The sequence below is a fragment of the Salvelinus alpinus genome, chromosome 9 (genome assembly GCF_045679555.1).
Source record: "Salvelinus alpinus chromosome 9, SLU_Salpinus.1, whole genome shotgun sequence".
NCBI classification, from domain to species: domain Eukaryota; kingdom Metazoa; phylum Chordata; class Actinopteri; order Salmoniformes; family Salmonidae; genus Salvelinus; species Salvelinus alpinus.
This window is the reverse complement of record NC_092094.1, coordinates 15512544-15539633: the sequence shown is the minus strand read 5'-3', so window position 1 is coordinate 15539633 and position 27090 is coordinate 15512544. Positions and strand designations below refer to the sequence as shown.

General features: G+C 44.4%; 1 protein-coding gene across 2 annotated transcripts in view; it reads right to left on the bottom strand.

Moving 5' to 3' along the window:
- Window positions 1-957: 957 nt before the first annotated feature.
- Window positions 958-27090, bottom strand: part of LOC139584380 (carbohydrate sulfotransferase 8-like) — a 103927-nt gene continuing 77794 nt past the window's right edge. For both annotated transcript variants that reach the window (XM_071416140.1, XM_071416139.1), the window contains exons 3-5: window positions 2986-3026; window positions 2408-2817; window positions 958-2147 (exon numbers count right to left, since the gene is read on the bottom strand). In XM_071416140.1, coding sequence (XP_071272241.1) covers window positions 1439-2147; window positions 2408-2817; window positions 2986-3026 — 1160 coding nt within the window. In that variant the 3' untranslated portion in view covers window positions 958-1438. The remainder of the gene's footprint in view (window positions 2148-2407; window positions 2818-2985; window positions 3027-27090) is intronic.

The window sequence follows — 27090 nt, the reverse complement described above, 5'->3', positions numbered from 1 at the left end:
AAACAACAGAGAAATATTTTTGTTTAATTAGTAAAGGCTTGATAAAACATTTATTAATGGTAATGGTGCTTGAAAACCCAAACAAATGAAAACCCAAACAAAATTAGCCAAATTGGCAGTGTTAAGGCTGGGGGATTGAAATCGTGTTTGTAGATAGAACACTTCTGCACAGACATGTAAAACAATACATTCACTCTTTACAGTGTAATCATTAGTATTGTAACATGAGGCCCATACAGTTACCCAGAAACCCTATTGTACATTACAGAATCAAAGATCATGAACCCACAGTTGTATCTGAAAGGCAATATTTTACATTTTAGTAATTTAGCAGACACTCTTATCCAGAGTGACTTACATTAGTGAGTGCATACATTTTGATACTTTTTTCGTACTGGTCCCCTGTGGGAATCGAACCCACAATCCTGGCAGCGCCATGCTCTACCAACTGAGCTACCAACTGACATTGATATACTTTTACTGTCCCTTATTTCATGTGTTTCCTGTCCCTTAGTTTGTTTTCATTTAGCAGATGCTCTTATCCAGAAAGACTTACAGGAGCGATTAGTGTTACGGGTCCTGCTCAAGGGAACATCGGCAGATCTTTCACCTAATTGGCTCGGGATTTGCACCAGCGACCTTTCAGTTACTGGCCCAACGCTCTTAACCGCTAGGCTACCTTCCGCCTTGAGGTACGTTCTGTAACAAGTTTATTGTATGTTCTGTATGTAAAATAGAAAACAAATACCTCAAGAGCAAATGTGGTTTTGAAATCAAATTGAATGATATTAAAATGGTCTAAGACACATGGTACTTCTCATCAGTAGGCAATGTAGGATTTCAGTAACTGTGAAATCTGCTACAGTATCTGCAAACACTAGTCTTTGCTTTGGGAGATTATAGCTTTTTTCCCCTTTTTTTTCTTCTTTTCCTTCTTTTTATAAAAGTCTGCAGAAAAACAAGACACGTTTTCCATTTTAATAGTCACATGATTGACGGTGACCCAAAATGACAAGTATACCTTCATATAACAAGGCTGAAAAAAAGAAGAAAATGAACAGATGATAAAGTCTTCACTCAGAGTATAGGTCACTTCATAGAAGTCATTATGCTGTTGATTGAGAGCAATATCTCGTTGATTGTTGAGAGGATGTTGTATGTAGGCTATGTCTGCCAATCAATAAAAGTGCATTTTACAAAGAAAGCACATCAGTTTGCACACTATACAAAGTGTTATGACCAAAAGCTGTACAACCTATGCTCAAAGTAATCACATCAAATCATAATTGTAACCAGATATAAATAAGACACGTAGAATACTTTACATCAATGTATCTGTAGTGCTTATTCAAGTCCCACAGGATAATAATCTCTTCTGTAGTGGTTCATATTTATAATCTTAAATGAATCATCTAAACATGTCAATCCAGCCTGTACTTCAGTACAGGTCTTTATAGGGTTTGGGGTATTTAAACATCAGATAATCCATGTAATAAAAGTCATAGGCCCTCTGTCTCTCCGTGGCGTTCAACTGTTCAAAATATCTCTGGGTAATGGTGGAGGAAGTCCTTTCTGCTTTGGGGTTCCTGTCTTTAAAGTCAGGGAAAGTGAGGTTGCTAGGTGCCCCGATGCTCCGTAGCAGGAAGTTGGCCTCCTCCTTCAGGCTCTCGAATTTCCCGATGAAGTCGTAGTGCAGCTGGCAGGGGCTGCATAGTTGGCTGACCGGCGTCCAGTGGATGTCCATGCCCACGGGTCGCCTCACATCCAACAGGTACTGGACAAACTCCCTGAAGGTGACCCCGGCGCCGGTCCTTAGGGCAGAAAGCGAGGCGTTGGCCCGGTACCGGGAGATGATGGGCCGGCCAAACACCGGGTGGTAGTACGAGTTGGGGCTCTCGAACTTGTCACGGAAGGCCGACACCAGCCTCTCGAAAGGCTCCCGTACGAAGAGGACCTTGGTGTAAGAGCGGAGGCGCTCGGCCACGCCCGCCTGGCTGTAGGCGTCCAGTCGACGGAGTTGGTTGGCATAGTGGGCGTCGTCGTGGGCGATGCCGTGCGTGGAGGTGGCACTGCCTCCCAGGACCATCAGCACCCGCTTCCAGTTGGAGCAGCCAGCTTTGGGCACCTCACAGTACAGCAGGCCTGACCTATTATTAATTAACCAATACAACAGAAATATATGAATAGTTATCTGGGGCTAACATCTCAGAGTGGGAGTCCTGATTTAGGATCAGTTAGGCCTTTTAGATCACAATGAATAAAATGACATGGACAGGGGGACCTCTAGATCAGCCCTGAACATGAATTGCAATGAAATACAATTATACATGTAAATCATGTAATGTATTTACTATTTACATGTACTGTAAATAATGCTCAATGAAATTAACCACTAAAGTTACAACACCTATCCTCCACGTAGACGCGGGACACCTGCCGGCTGGAGACGGGGTGCTCGGTGACGCCCGGCTGGTATTTGGTGCAGACCTCCCTCAGCAGGTGGTGGCGGGACACTTGGGTATGAGCCATGCCCTGTAACTGACGGTCCTCCTCACCAGGGGGGGCACCACTAGGAATTACAGAACCGCTCTTTAACAGCAGCTTCCTGTGGCGTTTAGTGACCGGTGGCCTGGGGCTTTCGGCTTGTTGGTCTCCGGAAGTTGGGGTGGATGAGTGGGGCAGCCACTGTAAGGAAGGGGGCTGTCTGGGGCTAGGACTAGGGAGGCTGGGGTTAGAGGATATCTTTTCCCCTGGAGCTCCATGGAGACCTCCACCTAGGTTGATGCCCTCAACGACTGCACTGTCTGAGGGCTGATCCTGTGTCACATGGAACAATTGTTAACAGAAGCTCAACTTTACACAAGATGGAGATATTGCTTGTTCCTCAATAATCCACAAGATGGCGTCATTACATTATTTTGAGGGAGCTCAGCAGCTCAGTGAGCTGAATGTAAGCAGGCATTTGATCTGATCAAGTAATCTTACCTTTTGAATTGGCCACCTTGGAGCAACCATGAACTTCGCACCTAGAGAGAGAGAGAGAGAGAGAGAGAGAGAGAGAGAGAGAGAGAGAGAGAGAGAGAGAGAGAGAGAGAGAGAGAGAGAGAGAGAGAGAGAGAGAGAGAATCCTACATTACGTATTACAAAAAGTATTTTGCTTGTAACAAGCTTCTCCAGCCGAGCTGAAATAGGTATCAAGACAGAGCCTAGAGGAGAGATGGTGTCTATTACAGATGGGGCTATAGGACAAGACTCCATTTTATCACAAGATTAGGTTTTTGATAGAGAGGCCAGGTGTGTGTGTGTGTTTGTTTGACTTTGTGTGTTTGTTTGACTTTGTGTGTGTGTGATAGAAAGAGAGAAATAAAGAGTGATGCTCATGTTACCTTGGCGACGCTTAGATTACCGGCCACCTATCACGTTTTATCAACACTTTCACCTATTGTATTATTGTTGAGTTACTGAGAACAGATTCTCTCTTCCCAGTGCAGCCAAGTGATATTTTTCAGACTGAGGAACGTGACCATACATAATAGGACAGAAATCGTTACAGGACAGGGGAATGGGGATGTCAAAAATGGCTTTGTCATCACAAAACAGATTTGTTAGAGAAGAACTTAAAATCAGCCTCAAACAAAACAGTCAAGGGATGCACAGAACAATTATGTCTTTCAGATTGTGATTATAAATCAGTCATAGAATAATACATATTTTTGGGGGAGGGAAGTAGACACCCAAGAGATGGAGGAAAACATCAGAAAACATAATTAGTCACCATAGCAGATGTTCAAGACATCACATGGTCATTAGAGATGTTGCTAGTGAGAACTACAGTAACTACAGTGCTATTTTTTACATACATTCATGTAATGTTTCATCTAGAATTTACAGTATAATGACACAGTGCCAGTTCTCAATATCTTATGTGTTATCGCTCGATAGCACTAGACGGCTACAAGAAAACAAAACTGAATACATGCAGGGCTGTTGGGCCGCTCCATGGGGGGTGACTGATCCTCTACATAACAATGACAACCTTGCTTACTCCTTACTAGAACACACACACACACACACACACACACACACACACACACACACACACACACACACACACACACACACACACACACACACACACACACACACACACACACACACACACACACACACACACACACACACACACACACACACACACACACACACACACACACACACACACACACACACACACACACACACACAGGAGGCTTGCTAATGTGAATGTGCCAGGGGTAATGGGGGATCCAGATGGCTTCACAGCGGCAGCCCTGGGATCATCTTGACACTGAAGGTTACTGCTTTCCGACTGCTGCCGTGTCAAAAGAGCCATCAAGAATCTCTCACTGCTCTCAAGAAGTCACCCACTTTTTGCACACTTGCAAGGAACAATATATCTGGGTGAGCTTGGCCCAATGAAAGCAAATCACAAAGACTATCCATTGTATGAGGGGATATAATGAAGCATTATAAAAGAGAATGAAGAATGTCTACAAAGGCATACATTAACAGTAAGTAATGCTTCTGTCAATGGCCCCTGTGTTGGCTGTCTAAGTAATATAATGTGTTAAGTTGTCAATGGCCCCTGTGTTGGCTGTCTAAGGAATAGAATATGTTAAGTTGTCAATGGCCAATGTGTTGGCTGTCTAAGGAATAGAATGTGTTAAGTTGTCAATGGCCCCTGTGTTGGCTGTCTAAGAAATATAATGTGTTAAGTTGTCAATGGCCCCTGTGTTGGCTGTCTAAGGAATAGAATGTGTTAAGTTGTCAATGGCCAGTGTGTTGGCTGTCTAAGGAATAGAATGTGTTAAGTTGTCAATGGCCAGTGTGTTGGCTGTCTAAGGAATAGAATGTGTTAAGTTGTCAATGGCCAGTGTGTTGGCTGTCTAAGGAATAGAATGTGTTAAGTTGTCAATGGCCCCTGTGTTGGCTGTCTAAGAAATATAATGTGTTAAGTTGTCAATGGCCAGTGTGTTGGCTGTCTAAGAAATATAATGTGTTAAGTTGTCAATGGCCAGTGTGTTGGCTGTCTAAGGAATAGAATGTGTTAAGTTGTCAATGGCCCCTGTGTTGGCTGTCTAAGAAATAGAATGTGTTAAGTTTGTCCTGTCCACATACAGTAGCTTCAGTACCTACTTGCATTTAAGGTTATTACTGTAGTGTTTACATATCTATTTAGGGGCGATTGTAAAGCTTGCACCTGCTGTACCCCGATAACCCCCTGTCACACACACACACACACACACACACACACACACACACACACACACACACACACACACACACACACACACACACACACACACACACACACACACACACACACACACACACACACACACACACACACACACACACACACACACACACACACACACCACCAGCCCCCTTCCTCAATGTCAGTGTTGAATCAGGACTTCCACCACTTCTACACCTGTCATTTAGCTTACCCTCTTTGGCAATCACTAACTAAGCTCAAATCTGGGGCTTAAACTTTACTCTCTGCTCTGAGCAACTTAACGACACGCACAGACAGGCAGACAGACAGACAGACAGACAGGTAGGCAGGCAGACAGGTGAGGAGACACTGCTGCTGTCAACCCTGTAATGACCCTGGCCTGCCTGTGACGGAGATGACGAGAGGGGGGCGACCTGATTGACGGCACGTGTCAGCGGGGAGGACATGAGAGTTGTGTCAAGGCCGTCACACTGATCGTCACAGGATCGATTACATGCCAGAGCTGTGGAGGCTTACTGCTGGTGACGGACTGAGAGAGAGAGGTGTGTGTGTTTGTACTGTGTGTGATGTGAGTGACTGTGTTTGTACTGTGTGATGTGAGTGACTGTGTTTGTGCGCGCGTGTGTGTGACAATTACTTACTTCCCAGCCAAGCACCAGATTTAGGCCCCCTGTCTAAGGTCTCTCCACTGTCAGTCTACAGCTCAGGAGGACTGTGTTTAAGCATTTCATTCCTGATGCTGTCAGGGCAACATGCTTTGTATTTTCTTCAATCGTGTAATTTGGTAGTCAATTGGGTTCTTGTTGTTTTTAAATGTGTGTTCTAGGGAGCTGAATTTTAAAGTAAGGTCTTCTGATGGTATTATTCCATCAAGACGTTCAAAACGATATTTTACAATGTTGCCATTTTGAATGACTAGGTCATTCCTCTGTTGTCCATTTAGACCATTTTATTTCTCCCACAACTGGCTTCTATCAATGGAGTCTTCAATCTCTTTCAGAGTGTTGTCATAATGCTTCTGTTTCTTCCAGCTTAGGTTATGTTTATATTCTTTCAATGTGACACAATATTCTTACCGAACGTCTCTAACCTGTAGTTAGTGATGTTTTCTATTTGATAAATATCTCAATTTGTTCCTTATGAGATTACATTCAGCATCAAACCATTTCTCTTTTTACATTTTCCAATTAGAACAGTTTTTATTTTGCATAAATTTTCTTTTGTGGCAGCTTTTTGATAGATCTCATTTAATTTATTCACAGCCAAATTTATGTCAGGGAGGTTTGGGCTGAATGCACTTGAAAGGAAATCATTTATACAGGCTGTAATTTCTGGGCAGTGCATTGTTGTGTTGAAGTGTGTTGCGCTGTCAGTGGCCCATCTGTATGTTTAATTTGGATGAAGCAGTGTACAGGGCTCTGTTTGTGTGGTCTTTGGGTGGCGAAGTCTTTTCAAAAAGACAATCTGGCAGCGGTCAGACAATGGTGTCTGTGGTCTGACAGTGAATGCACTAATAGAGGAGGGATCCAAGTCTGAGATTGCATAGTCAACAACACTAGTCCCAAGAGTTAAGCAGTAAGTTAGAATCCCATCTAATCCTACCATTAGAAAAACACAGGCCTAAGGCTCAACAGAGATGCACTAACTCCTTTACATTTTTGTTCGCTACCTGGTCAGAGCTATTTCTATTACTAGTGATGGGACTCGGGTATATGTCAAATATATGTCTATTACCCTCAGGGTCTACTACACATTCAGATTCAGAACCTGTTCTACCATTAAAATCCCCCAAATGACTTTTTGGGGGGCTTGCCTGTTTTGCTTGTTATTTTGGCATTAATACGTGTCACTTATCAGTTTGCAAAAAAAGTCATTGAGATAATAAGGCCGCATACAAACATGATCTCTTTTTTGCTTTCTTGAGTAAGGCAGCTCCAAAATGCAGGTGTTTCAGCCTAGCGCAGTGCTTTCTGTGGTGATGGGGCAAGCCAGCACAAAATACAGAGCGTTGCGCCTGATTGGCTCAGTTTTCTGTCATGATTGGCTCAGTTTTTTGTCACTCATGGGACAGTACGTCATCCCCAAATCTAAGGTTAGAGCTCTAAAATGTTAGCCCCTTGGGTTCTGCCATAGGGTTATATTAGAAGTGCCCATCCGATAAGGCTCAAGGTCATTGGCCACAGATAGAATGACATCAAATCACGTTATAGCTACAGTAGCTTTAATTGGACTGTCACATCTTACTTTCAAAGTCTTAGCTAGCAGTCATCATCAGTTGTCATCAAGTCGACATTCTACTGGCAAATCCTATTTAATCCTTGTCATATGAAGATAAATTATAGATAAAACGTATCGGTGCTCATCGGCCATTGTAAACAAAGATTACACCACAAGTTGGAAATCGCAAATTCATTAATGAGTCGTTTGGAAGGACTCAGTGGCTAACTGTAAGCGTTGCAAAGAAACCACTAATGTTAGCCTGTTATTCAGTGGAGTGGCTGTGTTTTTCCCCCCGAGTTACCACCATAAATCCAGAGAATGCCAGACTTTGATGACAAAGTTTGATGACAACATTTGCCCACAAAGGACCGCTGCGCCACCTCCACAAGGTGAGTCCAAAAATGTCTTGTATGCTGCTGCATAAATGATGTAATATGCAAGGGAGAAATATATACTGTTGCTAAGAAAGTAATATTAAGTGTATGTTGTGTAGTAAGCTGTTAGTAGCCCATGTGCCTCACCCTAATAATTTGGTCTATTTTCACCAACGCGGTATTGTAAACACATAACGTTAGTAGTTGTGGTGCTCGGCTTGCACGTGCAAATTCAACACACACAACATTCTATAATATAATTGTGTTATTTGACGTGTCAAGTTAAAAGCCGATTTAACGCGTCAAATAGTGTTATATGACGTGTATCTTTTTTGACACACAAAGACCCAAACGGCATTCAATGTGCCTCACCCTAATAATTTGGTATATTTTCACCACTTCATTTCGCCTACTGTTCTAACTTGGTGGTTCACAAATAGCCTAGAACCTGTTTTTAATCATTGAATATTGTAAGAGCTCTCATTGTCTGTTTGTATGCCCCAAGTCTGCCATATAAGCTATGTTTTTTTTAAAGGCAGTAAATGAGGCTGAACGAACTGTTTCGCTGCCAGACAAAGTTCTGCTGAAAGCCAGGTGTAGCAGTGGTAAGATGTTGGGACTGCTGTTGGGACTCTGTTGTTGGGACAGCTTTATGAAGGCCCTAACAGTTTGTGGGCACCGTTTTGTCACCGTTATAGTGCAATTAATATATTGTTTAGTGTTGTGTTGTAGTGGCTTTGCTGGCATGCATCCCACTCTAAAATCACCAAGATGCTAAAATCGCCACTGCATATGATCATTCCTCCCGAGTACCTACCGTGAGTTACATTTTAATGATGGGAGTATAATGTCCCTATAGCCTGAAGGACATTGAGGATCTATGCTACCACGACACCATGTTTCTAGAAGTATTATTATGTCTTGACTGTTGGTGTTTTTAAGAAAATCTGGGTTTTGGTCTTAAGACGTAAGGTAGAGGAGTACAAGCCCTGGATATACCAAGAACTGAATGTTAATGATCTCATTTCACAAACTCAGCAAAAAAAGAAACGTCCTCTCACTGTCAACTGCGTTCATTTTCAGCAAACTTAACATGTGTAAATATTTGTAGGAACATAACAAGATTCAACAACTGAGACATAAACTGAACAAGTTCCACAGACATGTGACTAACAGAAGTGGAATAATGGATCCCTTTTTTTTTTTAGGTCACTCTTTTCAATGGGTTTTCACTGGGAATCCAGATTTCTAATTGACCTTCTTGCAGTTCCTACCGCTTCCACTGGATGTCAACAGTCTTTAGAAATTGGTTGAGGTTTTTTCCTTTGTGTAATGAAGAAGTATGCCCATCTTGAACGAGGGTCACTCGAAGTGTCCTGTTTGTTAGAGGCGCGTAACCAGAAAGCTAACTACAGTTTGTTTTAATCCTGTATTGAACACAGATCATCCCGTCTTCAATTTGATCGATTATTTACGTTAAAAAAATACCTAAAGTTGTATTACAAAAGTAGTTTGAAATGTTTTGGCAAAGTTTACAGGTAACTTTTGAGATATTTTGTAGTCACGTTGCACAAGTTGGAACCGGTGTTTTTCTGGATCAAATGCGCCAAATAAATGGACATTTTGGATATATATCGACGGAATTAATCGAACAAAAGGACCATTTGTGATGTTTATGGGACATATTGGAGTGCCAACAAAAGAAGCTCGTCAAAAGTAAGGCATGAATTATATTTTTATTTCTGTGTTTTGTGTCGCGCCTGCAGGGTTGAAATATGCTTCTCTCTCTTTGTTTACTCTGTTGCTATCCTCAGATAATAGCATTTTTTGCTTTCGCCGAAAGGCCTATTTGAATTCTGACATGTTGGCTGGATTCACAACAAGTGTAGCTTTAATTTGGTATCTTTCATGTGTGATTTAATGAAAGTTAGATTTTTATAGTAATTTATTTGAATTTGGCGCTCTGCATTTTCTCTGGCTTTTGGCCAAGTGAGACAGTAACGTCCCGCCTAAACTCAGATTTTTGGATATAAATATGAACCTTACCGAACAAAACATACATGTATTGTGTAACATGAAGTCCTATGAGTGTCATCTGATGAAGATAATCAAAGGTTAGTGATTAATTGTATCTCTATTTCTGCTTTTTGTTACTCCTCTCTTTGGCTGGAAAAATGGCTGTGTTTTTCTGTGACTTGGCTCTGACCTAACATAATCGTTTGGTGTGCTTTCGTCGTAAAGCCTATTTTAATTATGACATGTTGGCTGGATTCACAACAAGTGTGCTTTAATCTGGTATCTTTCATGTGTGATTTCATGAAAGTTAGATTTTTATAGTAATTTATTTGAATTTGGCGTTCTGCATTTTTACTGGCTTTTGGCCAAGTGGGACGTTAGCGTCCCACATATCCCAGAGAGGTTAAGTACTGCAGTGCATCTCCTCCTCATGGACTGCACCAGATTTACCAGTTCTTGCTGTGAGATCCCCCTATCTTCCACCAAGGCACCTGCAAGTTCCCAGACATTTCTGGGGGGAAGGGCCCTAGCCCTCACCCTCCGATCCAACAGGTCCCAGACGTGCTCAATGGGATTGAGATCCGGGCTCTTCGCTGGCCAAGGCAGAACACTGACACTCCTCTCTTTCAAGGAAATCACGTACAGAACGAGTAGTATGGCTGGTGGCATTGTCATGCTGGAGGGTCATGTCAGGATGAGCCTGCAGGAAGGGTACCACATGAGGGAGGAGGATGTCTTCCCTGTAATGCACAGTGTTGAGATTGCCTGCTATGACAACAAGCTCATTCCGATGATGCTGTGACACATCGCCCCAGACCATGACGGCCCCTCCACCTCCAAATCGTTCCCGCTCCAGTGTACAGGCCTCGGTGTAACGCTCATTCCTTTGACGATAAAAGCGAATCCGGCCATCACCCCTGGTGAGACAAAACCGCGACTCGTTAATGAAGAGCACTTTTTGCCAGTTCTTTCTGGTCCAGCAACGGTGCGTTTGTGCCCATAGGCGACGTAGTTGCCGGTGATGTCTGGTGAGGACCTGCCTTACAACAGGCCTACACGCCCTCAGTCCAGCCTCTCTCAACCTATTGCGGACAGTCTGAGCACTGATGGAGGGATTGTGCGTTCCTGGTGTAACTCGGGCAGTTGTTGTTGCCATCCTGTACCTGTCCCGCAGGTGTGATGTTCAGATGTACCGATCCTGTGCAGGTGTTGTTACACGTGATCTGCCACTGCGAGGATGATCAGCTGTCCGTCCTGTCTCCCTGTAGCGCTGTCTTAGGCGTCTCACAGTACGGACATTGCAGATGAGCAGGGACCCTGGGCATCTTTCTTTTGGTGTTTTTATGAGTCAGTAGAAAGGCCTCTTTAGTGTCCTAAGTTTTCATAACTGTGATCTTAATTGCCTACCGTCTGTAAGCTGTTAGTATCTTAACAACCGTTCCACAGGTGCATGTTCATTAATTGTTTATGGTTCATTGAACAAGCATGGGAAACAGTGTTTATCCCTTTACAATGAAGATCTGTGAAGTTATTTATATTTTTACGAATTATCTTTGAAAGACAGGGTCCTGAAAAAGTTATGTTTCTTTTTTTGCTGAGTTTATAAATATATACAGTATATCTATATATAATTTGGTTATAGTAAAGTACATAGGAAATTAATACACAAGCAAATATAGAACAGGAACATCCAAACGTGTGTTATTTCCAGCAGTTGATGTGACTGAGGAAATAGAGTATGGTATGTGTGTTGTATTATGTGTGTGGTTGATACACCCGCACAATATTTAGACTAAGCGCACCAACCACGCCCAACAGCGCACCAACCACGCCCAACAGCTCACCAACCACGCCCAACAGCGCACCAACCACGCCCAACAGTCCACCAACCACGCCCAACAGCGCATCAACCACGCCCAACAGTCCACCAACCACGCCCAACAGCGCACCAACCACGCCCAACAGCTCACCAACCACGCCCAACAGCGCACCAACCACGCCCAACAGCGCACCAACCACGCCCAACAGCGCACCAACCACGCCCAACAGCGCACCAACCACGCCCAACAGCGCACCAACCACGCCCAACAGCGCACCAACCACGCCCAACAGCGCACCAACCACGCCCAACAGCGCACCAACCACGCCCAACAGTCCACCAACCACGCCCAACAGCGCACCAACCACGCCCAACAGTCCACCAACCACACCCAACAGTGCACCAACCACGCCCAACAGTCCACCAACCACGCCCAACAGTCCACCAACCACGCCCAACAGTGCACCAACCACGCCCAACAGTCCACCAACCACGCCCAACAGTGCACCAACCATGCCCAACACAAGAGTGAATGTTGTGCTGTGTGTTTCAACTAAGAGCATTCTTCAGTAGCAGGAAATATATATTTTTATAAATAGACAACAAGAAAATGACTATATCTTCATATCATTTCAGAATGTGAAACTAATTTCTCTTTTATCTTATACACTGAGCATACCAAACATTAGGAACACACTTTTGCCCTCAGAACAGCCTCAATTCATTGGGACATAGACTCTACAAGGTGTCAAAAGCATTCCACAGGGATGCTGGCCCATGTTGACTCCAATGTTGACTCCAATGCTTGGTGGTGGACCATTCTTGATTCTTGACTCTTACCGGAGGCTGCCTCTGCATATGTGGGCTGGCAGTGAGGCTGAGCTATGGTCGGGTCTGGGTTACCCTCCTGTTGGCCACTATTTGTCCTACCCCTATAGTACAATCCAGTGCATGGCTAAATGCTCTCTCTCTCTCTCTCTCTCTCATGCTCCCCATTCCTGCTTTTCTCCGCTCTTACCTCACCGAAGGGGTATCTTTAATTGATGGAAAGGTTATAAATATTGGAGGGTGTTTCAGCGTGACTTGAAAGGCTTCCACAGTGCTCTGCGCTGTGTGGTGAGAGAGCCATCCCTGTCACAGTGTCTCCTGCTCAGTGCAGAGGTAATGAGTCAAGGCACTGAGTTGGAATGGAGAATCTGATGAGTTTCCATAGAAGTAGGATTACTAGAACAGATATTCCCATTCAATTATATTTATATGGAAGCTTTGGTGTCGACAGACAAAGAATAGCGGGTTCTGACTAGTCATATGGGCATGTGCACTGATAGGGTCAGAAACCAACTGTACACATAGCGCAGGTACTCTCATGCATAGAGAATCTCACATACATTAGTTGATGGGGTATACAAAATGACTCTGTCAGAAGATAGTGCAATACAAGCTGTGATGTGTCAGAACCTGAATAAAACTCAAACTCATCCCCTTAGGATGGTTCTTTCTTATCACAATATTGCTGTACTGTTTGTAGTCAACATTTTCAGGGTATAGAGTGAAACATTTCTCTACAGTGCAATATCACTTAGGTCCCCCTTAGTTGTTGTTCCTGATGCAAAGGCATTTGAGTGATAAGGCCTGCTTCAGCAGAATTGCACCCAATGGACCAAGAGCTGAGTACATTAAAAAGTGAGTCAATGATTGTTGGTGTAGATTTCAGTCTCAATTCTTCTTAGCAAGGGTAAGAGCGTCCTTCCACTGGATAATTTACAGTGCTTTCAGAAAGTATTCACACCCCTTGACTTTTTCCACAAAATTACATTTATTGAATTGAGTTGTTTTGTCACTGGCCTACACACAATACCTCATAATGTCAAAGTGGAATTATGGTTCAAAATTTGTATAAATTAATTAAAAATGAAAAGCTGAAATGTCTTGAGTCAATAAGTATTTAACCCCTTTGTTATGGCACACCTACATAAGTTGCATGGACTCACTCTGTGTGGAATAACAGTGTTTAACATGATTTTTAAATGACTACTTTATCTCTGTATTCTACACATACAATTATCTGTAAGGTCCCTCAGTCTGGCAGTGGATTTCTAACACAGATTCAACCACAAAGACCAGGGAGGTTTTCCAATGACTCGCTAAGAAGAGCACCTATTTGTAGATGGGTAAAACATGTTAAAAGCAGACATTGAATATACCTTTGAGCATGGTGAAGTTATAAATTACACTTTGGATAGTGTATCAACATACCCAGTCACTCAAAAAATACAGACGTCCTTCCTAGTTTTTTTAAATGATAAAAGAAACGGAATAGGGCTAAGCACAGGCAAAATCCTAGAGGTTCCTGGTTCCGTCTCCTTTTCAACAGACACTGGGAGAAAAATTCACCTTTCAGCAGGACAATAACCTAAAATACAAGGTCAAATATACACTGGAGTTGCTTACCAAGATGACAGTGAATGTTCCTGTGTGACCTAGTTACAGTTTTGACTTAATTCGGCTATAAGAATTTATAATAGAATAATGTACAAATATGTATTGTACTATCCAGGTGGAGCAAAGATCTTAGAGACTTACCCAGAAAGACTCACAGCTGCAATCACTCAGGGGGTTGAACACTTATGTAATCAAGATATATTAGTGTTTTATTTTTCATATTTTTTTTTACAAATGTTAGAATTTTTCTTGACATTACAATGTATTATGTTTAGATCATTGACAAAAAACAACAATTAAATCCATTTGAATCCCACTTTATAATACAACAAAATGTGGAAAAAGTCAAGGGGTGTGAATTTTTTGTGAAGATCAGAATATCTTTCTGATTTGGTGTGACTGGCTGGGAACAATGTCCAAACCAAATGGAAAAGGTTTCATTGCGTAAGTGCACTTAAACCTAGAATCCTTAATTGAAAAAATAACAAGGTGTTCGCCCCACCCCTGTTTCGTTAAAACGCTATGGGATGGGTCTGGAGAAATGCAACCACTCTCAAATTAAAAGACAGAGCTAGGGATGCAAGGACTGGCCATCCATGATATCAAATGTATAATTTTAACCATGTTTTGAGGCTATACAGTGTTTGTTTAGATATGTTTACATGATTACAAACATTGGAATAAAACAAGCTTATATTTTGGGTTCTGATGGGGTACGACAGTTGAACTAAGCTCATGAGGCATTCATAATTTATATTCTTAAAGAATCAATAGGTATATATCATTAATTTATAAATCCCAAAATGGATGTAGCAACTAAGGATTCTAGCTTTAAACATTTTGACATACACTATGCATGCAGTACATACAGTATGTATACATACACATTCTCAAGTGATTCGCCATTGTAGAGAAAAAATGGGAACACTATGTCACACACTAGCAAGAAACCAACCGTATCGTATAGTAGCCTACATTCTCCAGGCTCTTCACTGATGAATGCGTGACTTACATTTACATGACTGGTCTTCTGTGCACACAACTATTGACTGTGACCAGGTGAGCTGGAGCTGCAGCTCTACTATACATTCAATTCAGGTTATGTGGGCCAAAGTGGGAGGATAGCAATTATGCAGAGAACTAAGTTCAATCGACCCCTGCCATGGCTGATGCATGAATGAAATAAAAGATTGAGCATGAATAAATTGTTGGTACTCTTTGATTTCTCCATACTTTCATGCAGAAAGTAGTATACATCCTTCACACAAGAAACAATGTCGACAGAATGCATATATTTACATACAGTACAGCAATGAGTTTGTGTGCTTTGTCACTTTCTTTGAAAAGCAGCTATCTTCATGGATTTCAACCGATTTTTCCATGGAGCAGAGACTTTTATTTGCAGTTTTATAGCTCCTCTCATGCTAGTCTTCATATCCTGCTCAATACGGAAGTTGTCCAATGAAGCAGATGCAAAGCTACAGGACAGTTTCGCTAGCACAGACCGGAATATGTTTCACGGGGCTCATCCGATGGTATTGAGGAGTTTATCACATTAGTCACCGGCTTCATAAATAAGTGCACCGACGACGTCATCCCCACAGTGACCGTACATACATATCCCAACCAGAAGCCATGGATTACAGGCAAAATCCGTGATGAACTAAAGGCTAGAGCTGCCGCTTTCAAGGAGCGGGACAGTAACCCGGACAGTAACCCGGACACCTGCTATGCCCTCCAACAAACCATCAAACAGGCAAAACGTCAATGCAGGACTAAGATCGAATCCTACTACACTGGCTCTGGAGCTCGTTGGATGTGGCAGGGCTTGCAAACTATCACAGATTACAAAGGGAAACCCAGCTATGAACATCCAGTGATGCGAGCTTACCAGATGAGCAAAATTACTTCTATGTTCACTTCGAGGCAAGCAACGTAGGGCCAGAAGGATTACCAGGACACGTACTTAGAGAATGCACTGACGAGCTGGCAAGTGTCTTCACTGACATTTTCAACCTCTCCCTGACCCAGTCTGTAATACCTACATGTTTCAAGCAGACCACCATAGTCTCTGTGCACATGAACGCCAAGGTAACCTGTCTAAATGACTATTATCCCATAACACTCACATCTGACGCCATGAAATGCTTTGAAAGGCTGGTCATGGCTCACATCAACACCATCATCCCAGACACCCTGGACCTACTCCAATTCCCATACCGCCCCAAAAGATCTACAGATGACACAATCTCTATTGCACTCCACACTGCCCTTTCCCACTTGGACAAAAGGAACACCTACTTGAGGATGCTGTTTATTGACCACCGTTTAGAGTTCAACACCATAGTGCCCTCCAAGCTCACCACTAAGCTAAGGACCCTGGGACTTAACACCTCACTCTGAAACTGGATCCTGGACTTCCTGGTGCCCCCAGTTGACGAGGGTAGCCAACAACACATCTGCCATTCTGACCCTCAACACAGCATCCTCTCAGGGGTGCGTGCTTAGTCCCCACCTGTACTCCCTGTTCACACACAACTGTGTGGACGGGCACAACTCCAAAACTATCATTAAGTTTACTGATGACATGACGGTGGTAGGCCTGATCAACGACGACGATGAGAGTGTGGTGCCAGGACAACAACCTCTCCCTCAATGTGAGCAAGACAAAGGAGATGATCGTGGACTACAGGAAACGGAGGGCCGAGTGCGCCCTCATTCACATCGACGGGGCTGTAGATGAGCGGGTCGAGAGCTTTCAGTTCCTCTGTGTCCAGATCACTTAGGATCTATTATGGCCCAAACACACCAACACAGTCATTGAAGAGGGAACGACAATGCCTCTTTACCCTCAGGAGGCTGAAAAGATTTGGAATGGACAAGTAAAAAACAAGCTGCACCATTGAGAGCATCTTGACTGGTTGCATCACCGCCTGGTATGGCAACTGCTTGGCATCTGACCGCAAGGCAGTACAAAGGGTAGTGTGTACAGCCCAGTACATCACTGGGGCCAAGCTCCCTGCCATCCAGGACCTTTATACCAGGCGATGTCAGAGGAAGGCCCTAAAAATTGTCAAAGACTCCAGCCACCCAAGTCATAGACTGTTCTCTCTGCTACCGCACAGCAGGTGGTACCGATGCACCAAGTCTGGAACCAAAAGGAACCTGAACATCTTCTACCACAAACCATAAGACTGCTAAATAGTTAGTTAAATCATTAACTAAATAGCTAGCAGAACTATATGCATTGACCCTTTTTGCACTAACTTTATTCACTCATCACATTCGTTGCTGTTACTGTTTACTATATGTCACTTTATTCCTAGTTATATGTACATATCTACCTCAATTACCTCGTACCCCTGCACATTGACTCTATACTGGTACCCCTTGTATATAGTTTGTATATAGCCAAGTTATCATTACTCATTGTGTATTTATTATGACTTATTTTCTATTATTTCTCTATTTTCTTTCTTTCTGAATTTTTTGTACTGGCCAGTAAGTAAGCATTTTACTGTTAGTTCACACCTGTTGTTAACGAAGCACTAATAACATTTGATTTGATTTTGACATGAGACAGAGAAAATTGTGCAGTTTTGACATGGTGTGCTTATGGTGTGTTCATATGCTATCTGGGGGCCCCCAACCTTCATTTATATATACACTACATCACCAAGAATATGTGGACACCTGCTCGTCGAACATCACATTCAAAAACATGGGCATTAATATGGAGTTGGTCCCCCATTTGCTGCTATAATAGCCTCCACTCTTCTGGGAAGGCTTTCCACTAGATGTTGGAACATTGCTGCATGGACTTGCTTCTATTCAACCACAAGAGCATTAGTGAGGTCGTGCACTGATGTTGGTCGATTAGGCTTGGTTCACAGTCAGCGTTCCAATTCATCTTTTATTTATTTATTTATTTTTAACCTTTATTTAACTAGGCAAGTCAGTTAAGAACAAATTCTTATTTTCAATGACAGCCTAGGAACAGCAGGGAAACTGCCTAGTTAAGGGGCAGAACAACAGATGTTTACCTTGTCAGCTCGGGGATTTGATCTTGCAACCTTTCGGTTACTAGTCCAACATTCTAACCACTAGGCTACCTGCCGCCCCAACCCCATCTCAAAGGTGTTCGATGGGGTTGAGGTCAGGGATCTGTGCAGGCGAGACAAGTTCTTCCACACCGATCTCATCAAACCATTTCTGTATGGACCTCGCTTTGTGAGCGCGGGCATTGTCATGCTGAAACAGGAAAGCCCCAAACTGTGGCCACAAAGTTGGAAGCACAGAATCATCTAGAATGTCATTGTCTGCTGTAGCGTTAAGATTTTCCTTCACTGAAAGTAAGGGGCCTTGCCCGAACAATGAAAAACAGCCCCAGACCACTATTCTTCCTGCACCAAACTTTACAGTTGGCACTATGCATTGGGGCAGGTAGCGTTCTCCTGGCATCCGCCAAACCCAGATTCGTCTGTCGGACTTCCAGATGGTGAAGCGGGATTCATCACTCCAGCGTTTTCACTGCTCCAGAGTCCAGCCGATGCTTGGCATTGCGCATGGGGAACTTAGGCTTGTGTACGGCTGCCTTGGAAACCCATTTCATGAAGCTCCAGACAAACAGTTATTGTGCTGATGTTGCTTCCAGAGGCAGTTTGGAACTTGGAAGTGAGTGCTGCAACCGAAGACAGACCATTTTTAAGGAATACGCACTTCAGTACTCGGCGGTTCCGTTCTGTGAGCTTGTTTGGCCTACCATTTCGCGGCTGAGCCATTGTTGCTCCTAGACGTTTCCACTTCACAATAACAGCACTTACATTTGACCACGGCAGCTCTAGCAAGGCAGTAATTTGACAAACTGACTTGTTGGAAAGGTGGCATCCTATGACGGTGCCACATTGAGTCACTGAGCTCTTCTGTAAGGCCATTCTACTGCCAGTGTTTGTCTATGGAGATTGCATGGCTGTGTGCTCAATTGTATACACCTGTCAGCAATGGGTGCGGCTGAAATAGCCGAATCCTCTAATTTGAAGGCGTGTCCACATACTTTTGTATATATAGTGTAGCTTCAATACCTACTGGCAGTTAGTTACTGTATTGTTTACATATCCATTTAGGGGCGATTGTAAAGCTTGCACCTGCTGTAGCCTAATAAGCCTAATGGCTGTGTACTCGATTTTATACATCTGGGGCACGTGCCCGTTCGGTAAGCCGGCCCTGACCGGCCCTGACTGCAGCCAACGTCTACCGAATAGCAGCACTGTAGAAACTATTACATTCAACGGAACGACTTGATTACCGTAGTGTTAGCTAGCTACATAGTTGTCTTTGCTGTCTTCGTATCCGAGAATTGTGTAGTTTAGAGTGTGTAGTTTAGTTTAGAGTAATTATCGTAATTTACCGAAGTTAGCTAGCCAGCTATTTGTCGTCCCTCTTAACGTAGGAAACACTGCTAGCTAGCCAGCAGCTAGCCAGCTAGCCACCGTCTACCGAATAGCAGCACTGTAGAGACTATTACATTTACATTACATTACAACGGAACGACTTGGTTAGTGTAGTGTTAGCTAGCTACATAGTTGTCTTTGCTGTCAAGATAATTGTGTAGTTTTGAGTAATTGTCTAGGTTACCTAGCCAGTTACCGAGGCTACCTAGCCAGTTACCGAGGCTACCTAGCCAGCTACACTTTCAAACTAAGTCAACAACGCAGCCACTGCTAGCTAGCCTACTTCAGCAGCACTGTATCATTTTAGTCAATAAGATTTCTTGCAACGTAAGTTTAACTTTCTGAACATTCGAGACGTGTAGTCCACTTGTCATTCCAATCTCCTTTGCATTAGCGTAGCCTCTTCTGTAGCCTGTCAACTATGTGTCTGTCTATCCCTCTTCTCTCCTCTCTGCACAGACCACACAAACGCTTCACACCGCGTGGCCGCTGCCTGGTGGTCCCAGCGCGCACGACCCACGTGGAGTTCCAGGTCTCCGGCAGCCTCTGGAACTGCCGATCTGCGGCCAACAAGGCAGAGTTCATCTCAGCCTATGCTTCCCTCCAGTCCCTCGACTTCTTGGCACTGACGGAAACATGGATTACCACAGATAACACTGCTACTCCTACCGCTCTCTCCTCATCTGCCCACGTGTTCTCGCACACCCCGAGAGCTTCTGGTCAGCGGGGTGGTGGCACTGGGATCCTCATCTCCCCCAAGTGGACATTCTCTCTTTCTCCCCTGACCCATCTGTCTATCGCCTCCTTTGAATTCCATGCTGTCACAGTTACCAGCCCTTTCAAGCTTAACATCCTTATCATTTATCGCCCCCCAGGTTCCCTTGGAGAGTTCATCAATGAGCTTGACGCCTTGATAAGCTCCTTTCCTGAGGATGGCTCACCTCTCACAGTTCTGGGTGACTTTAACCTCCCCACGTCTACCTTTGACTCATTCCTCTCTGCCTCCTTCTTTCCACTCCTCTCCTCTTTTGACCTCACCCTCTCACCTTCCCCCCCTACTCACAAGGCAGGCAATACGCTTGACCTCATCTTTACTAGATGCTGTTCTTCCACTAATCTCATTGCAACTCCCCTCCAAGTCTCCGACCACTACCTTGTATCCTTTTCCCTCTCGCTCTCATCTAACACTTCCCACACTGCCCCTACTCGGATGGTATTGCGCCGTCCCAACCTTCGCTCTCTCTCCCCCGCTACTCTCTCCTCTTCCATCCTATCATCTCTTCCCTCTGCTCAAACCTTCTCCAACCTATCTCCTGATTCTGCCTCCTCAACCCTCCTCTCCTCCCTTTCTGCATCCTTTGACTCTCTATGTCCCCTATCCTCCAGGCCGGCTCGGTCCTCCCCTCCTGCCCCGTGGCTCGACGACTCATTGCGAGCTCACAGAACAGGGCTCCGGGCAGCCGAGCGGAAATGGAGGAAAACTCGCCTCCCTGCGGACCTGGCATCCTTTCACTCCCTCCTCTCTACATTCTCCTCTTCTGTCTCTGCTGCTAAAGCCACTTTCTACCACTCTAAATTCCAAGCATCTGCCTCTAACCCTAGGAAGCTCTTTGCCACCTTCTCCTCCCTCCTGAATCCTCCTCCCCCCCCCCCCCTCCTCCCTCTCTGCGGATGACTTCGTCAACCATTTTGAAAAGAAGGTCGACGACATCCGATCCTCGTTTGCTAAGTCAAACGACACCGCTGGTTCTGCTCACACTGCTTTACCCTGTGCTTTGACCTCTTTCTCCCCTCTCTCCCCAGATGAAATCTCGCGTCTTGTGACGGCCGGCCGCCCAACAACCTGCCCGCTTGACCCTATCCCCTCCTCTCTTCTCCAGACCATTTCCGGAGACCTTCTCCCCTACCTCACCTCGCTCATCAACTCATCCTTGACCGCTGGCTACGTCCCTTCCGCCTTCAAGAGAGCGAGAGTTGCACCCCTTCTGAAAAAACCTACACTCGATCCCTCTGATGTCAACAACTACAGACCAGTATCCCTTCTTTCTTTTCTCTCCAAAACTCTTGAACGTGCCGTCCTTGGCCAGCTCTCCTGCTATCTCTCTCAGAATGACCTTCTTGATCCAAATCAGTCAGGTTTCAAGACTAGTCATTCAACTGAGACTGCTCTTCTCTGTGTCACGGAGGCGCTCCGCACTGCTAAAGCTAACTCTCTCTCCTCTGCTCTCATCCTTCTAGACCTATCGGCTGCCTTTGATACTGTGAACCATCAGATCCTCCTCTCCACCCTCTCCGAGTTGGGCATCTCCGGCGCGGCCCACGCTTGGATTGCGTCCTACCTGACAGGTCGCTCCTACCAGGTGGCGTGGCGAGAATCTGTCTCCGCACCACGTGCTCTCACCATTGGTGTCCCCCAGGGCTCTGTTCTAGGCCCTCTCCTATTCTCGCTATACAGTGATCCCTCGCCACTTCGCGGTTCACTTATCGCGGATTCGCTATTTCGCGGATTTTCATAATGCATTTTTTTTTTTTTTTTGGTGCATTGTGCTCTGCATTCTGATTCGCTAAAAACTCACTCCCGCTTCTTGTATCAAAACATGCTACGAATTGTGCTATCATTTTGTCGTCTCGTGCAGTTATGTGTACGTACATAAAACAGCTTGGCAAATTTACATTAAGTTGGCCAAATTATCTTGTAATTTCGAACATCTCCTAAACCCATAATGTCGACGAAACGGCCTACACGTGAGTCACTGTATTTGTATACATGTAATAGTTGCTAATTGTAAAAAAAAAGAAAAGTTTTCTATTTCGCGGATTTCACTTATCGCGGGTCATTTTCGGAACGTAACCCCCGCGATAAACGAGGGATTACTGTACACCAAGTCACTTGGCTCTGTCATATCCTCACATGGTCTCTCCTATCATTGCAATGCAGACGACACACAATTAATCTTCTCCTTTCCCCCTTCTGATAACCAGGTGGCGAATCGCATCTCTGCATGTCTGGCAGACATATCAGTGTGGATGACGGATCACCACCTCAAGCTGAACCTCGGCAAGACGGAGCTGCTCTTCCTCCCGGGGAAGGACTGCCCGTTCCATGATCTTGACATCACGCTTGACAACTCCATTGTGTCCTCCTCCCAGAGCGCTAGGAACCTTGGCGTGATCCTGGACAACACCCTGTCGTTCTCAACCAACATCAAGGCGGTGACCCGTTCCTGTAGGTTCATGCTCTACAACATTCGCAGAGTACGACCCTGCCTCACACAGGAAGCGGCGCAGGTCCTAATCCAGGCACTTGTCATCTCCCGTCTGGATTACTGCAACTCGCTGTTGGCTGGGCTCCCTGCCTGTGCGATTAAACCCCTACAACTCATCCAGAACGCCGCAGCCCGTCTGGTGTTCAACCTTCCCAAGTTCTCTCACGTCACCCCGCTCCTCCGCTCTCTCCACTGGCTTCCAGTTGAAGCTCGCATCCGCTACAAGACCATGGTGCTTGCCTACGGAGCTGTGAGGGGAACGGCACCTCCGTACCTTCAGGCTCTGATCAGGCCCTACACCCAAACAAGGGCACTGCGTTCATCCACCTCTGGCCTGCTCGCCTCCCTACCTCTGAGGAAGTACAGCTCCCGCTCAGCCCAGTCAAAACTGTTCGCTGCTCTGGCACCCCAATGGTGGAACAAACTCCCCCACGACGCCAAGTCAGCGGAATCAATCACCACCTTCCGGAGACACCTGAAACCCCACCTCTTTAAGGAATACCTAGGATAGGATAAAGTAATCCTTCTAACCCCCCCCCCCCCCCCCTTAGAGTTAGATGCACTATTGTAAAGTGGCTGTTCCACTGGACATCATAAGGTGAATGCACCAACTTGTAAGTCGCTCTGGATAAGAGCGTCTGCTAAATGACTTAAATGTTAAATGTAAAAAATCTGTCTCTGTGCTTTGTCATGTTTTGTTGGCTTTGCTTTGGTCTATAGATACGTTGTCTTTGCATGCATGAGTCATACATCACACACCAATAAATAAGATCCTAAAGGCCTTTTAATAAGCAACTGGTATCCCTCTAGAATATTACATCCATGATTGCGATGGAAGAGTGGACAGGACTGTGTAATGATAGGATTTACAGATTAGTTTACAGTATGTGTTTATTCTATATAAGTCTGCATTTTTGATCGTGTGTGTGTACATGTGCCTTTATACACAATGGTGAGCATGCGTTGTTTATACAAATCAAATCAAATTGTATTAGAAAATGTCAGTGAAGACAATTGCCAGTTGGTCGGCGCATGCTCGCAGTACACGTCCTGGTAATCCGTCTAGCCCTGCGGGCATGTGAATGTTGACCTGTTTAAAGGTCTTACTCACACCAGCTGCGGAGAGCGTGATCACACAGTCTTCTGGAACAGCTGGTACTCTCATGCATGTTTCAGTGTTATCTGCTCGAAGCGAGCATATAATTAGCTCGTCTGGTAGGCACTGGGTGTCACTGGGCAGCTCTCGGCTGTGCTTCCCTTTGTAGTCTGTAATGGTTTGCAAGCCCTGCCACATCCGACAACCGTCAGAGTAGGTGTAGTACGATTCGATCTTAGTCCTGTATTGAAGCCTTTCCTGTTTGATGGTTCGTCGGAGGGCATAGCGGGATTTCTTATTAGCTTCCGGGTTAGAGTCCCGCTCCTTGAAAGTGGCAGCTCTAGCCTTTAGCTCAGTGCGGATGTTGCCTGTAATCCATGGCTTCTGGTTGGGGTATGTACAGTTGAAGTCGGATTTACATTTAGGTTGGAGTCTTTAACTAATTTTTCAACCAATCCACAAATTTCTTGTCAACAAATTATAGTTTTGGCAAGTTGGTTAGGACATCTACTTTGTGCATGACACAAGTCATTTTTCCAATAATTGTTTACGGACAGATTATTTCACTGTATCACAATTCCAGTGGGTCAGAAGTTTACATACACTAAGTTGACTGCCTTTAAACAGCTTGGAAAATTCCATAAAATTATGTCATGCTTTAGAAGCTTCTGATAATTGACTAATAAGCTAATTGACATCATTTCAGTCAATTGGAGGTGTACCTGTAGATGTATTTCAAGGCCTACCTTCAAACTCAGTGCCTCTTTGCTTGACATCATCGGAAAATCAAAAGAAATCAGCCGAGACCTCAGGAAAACAATTGTAGACCTCCACAAGTCTGGTTCATCCTTGGGAGCAATTTCCAAATGTCTGAAGGTACCACGTTCATCTGTACAAACAATGGTATGCAAGTATAAACACCATGGGACCACGCAGCCATCATACCGCTCAGGAAGGAGACGCATTCTGTCTCCTAGATATGAACGTACTTTGGATAAGTGCAAATCAACAGCAAAGGACCTTGTGAAGATGCTGGAGGAAACCGGTACAAAAGTATCTATATCCACAGTAAAATGAGTCCTATATCGACATAACCTGAAAGGCCGCTCAGCAAGGAAGGAGCCACTGCTCCAAAACCGCCATAAAAAAGCCAGACTACGGTTTGCAACTGCACATGGGGACAAAGATTGTGGTCTGATGGTCTGATGAAACAAAAATAGAACTGTTTGGCCATAATGACCATCGTTATGTTTGGAGGAAAAAGGGGGAGGCTTGCAAGCCGAAGAACACCATCCCAACCGTGAAGCACGGGGGTGGCAGCATCATGTTGTGGGGGTGCTTTGCTGCAGGAGGGACTGGTGCACTTCACAAAATAGATGGCATCATGAGGATGGAAAATTATGTGGAAATATTGAAGCAACATCTCAAGACATCAGTCAGGAAGTTAAAGCTTGGTCGCAAATGGGTCTTCCAAATGGACAATGACCCCAAGCATACTTCCAAAGTTGTGGCAAAATGGCTTAAGGACCACAAAGTCAAGGTATTGGAGTGGCCATCACAAAGCCCTGACCTAAATCCTATAGAAGATTTGTTGGCAGAACTGAAAAAGCTTGTGCGAGCAAGGCGGCCTACAAACCTGACTCCGTTACATCAGCTCTGTCAGGAGGAACGGGCCAAAATTCACCCAACTTATTGTGGGAAGCTTGTGGAAGGCTACCCAAAACGTTTGACCAAAGTTAAACAATTTAAAGGCAATGCTACCAAATACTAATTGAGTGCTTGTAAACTTCTGACCCACTGGGAATGTGATGTAAGAAATAAAAGCTGAAATAAATCATTCTCTCTACTATTATTCTGACATTTCGCATTCTTAAAATAAAGTGCTGATCCTAACTGACCTGAGACAGGGAATGTTACTAGGATTAAATGTCAGGAATTGTGAAAAACTGAGTTGAAATGTATTTGGCTAAGGTGTATGTAAACTTCTGACTTCAACTGTGCGTACGGTCACTGTGGGGACCGTGTGGGGACCATGGTGTACTCCTCAATGCCATTGGAGTAATACCGGAACATATTCCAGTCTGTGCTAGCAAAACAGTCCTGTAGCTTGGCATCTGCTTCGTCTGACTACTTTTTTATTGATCTAGTCACTGTTGCTTCCTGCTTTCATTTTTTTCTTGTAAGCAGGAATCAGGAGGATATAATTATGGTCAGATTTGCCAAATGGAGAGCAAGGGAGAGCTTTGTATGCGTCTCTGTGTGTGGAGTAAATGTGGTCCAGAGTTGTTTTCCCTCTGGTTGCACATTTAATATGCTGATAGAAATTTGGTAAAATAAATTTAAGTTTCCCTGCATTAAAGTCTTCGGCTACTAGGAGCACCACCTCTGGGTGAGCGTTTTCTTGTTTGCTTATGGCGGAATACAGCTCATTCAATGCTGTCTTCGTGCCAGCCTCCATCTGTGTTGGTATGTGAACAGCTATGAAAAATAAAGATGAAAACTCTCTAGGTAGATAGTGTGGTCTACAGCTTATCATGAGATACTCTTCCTCAGGCGAGCAATAGCTCAAGACTTCCTTAGATATCATGCACCAGCTGTTATTTACAAAAATACATAGTCCGCCGCCCCTTGTCTTACCAGACACCGCTGTTCTGTCCTGCCGGTACAGTGTATAAACAGCCAGCTCTATGTTGATAGTGTCGTCGTTCAGTCACGACTCCGTGAAGCATAAGATGTTACCGTTTTGAATGTCCCGTTGGTAGTTTAATCTTTCGTGTAGGTCATCGATTTTATTCTCCAAAAATTGCATATTTGCTAGCAGAATGGAAGGAAGTGGGGGTTTATTCGATCGCCTACGAATTCTCAGAAGGCAGGCGCCCTCTGGCCCCTTTTTCTCCGACCTCCTCTTCATGCAAATCACAGGGATCTGGGCCTGTTCCCGAGAAAGCAGTATATTATTTGTGTCGGGCTCGTCAGACACGCTAAAGGAAAAAAAGGATTCTGCCTGTCCGTGGTGAGTAATCGCAGTCCTGATGTCCAGAGGTTATTTTCAGTCATAAGAGACGGTAGCGGCAACATTATGTCCAAAATAAGTTAAAAAATATGTTTCAAAAAACGCAAAAAAAAATA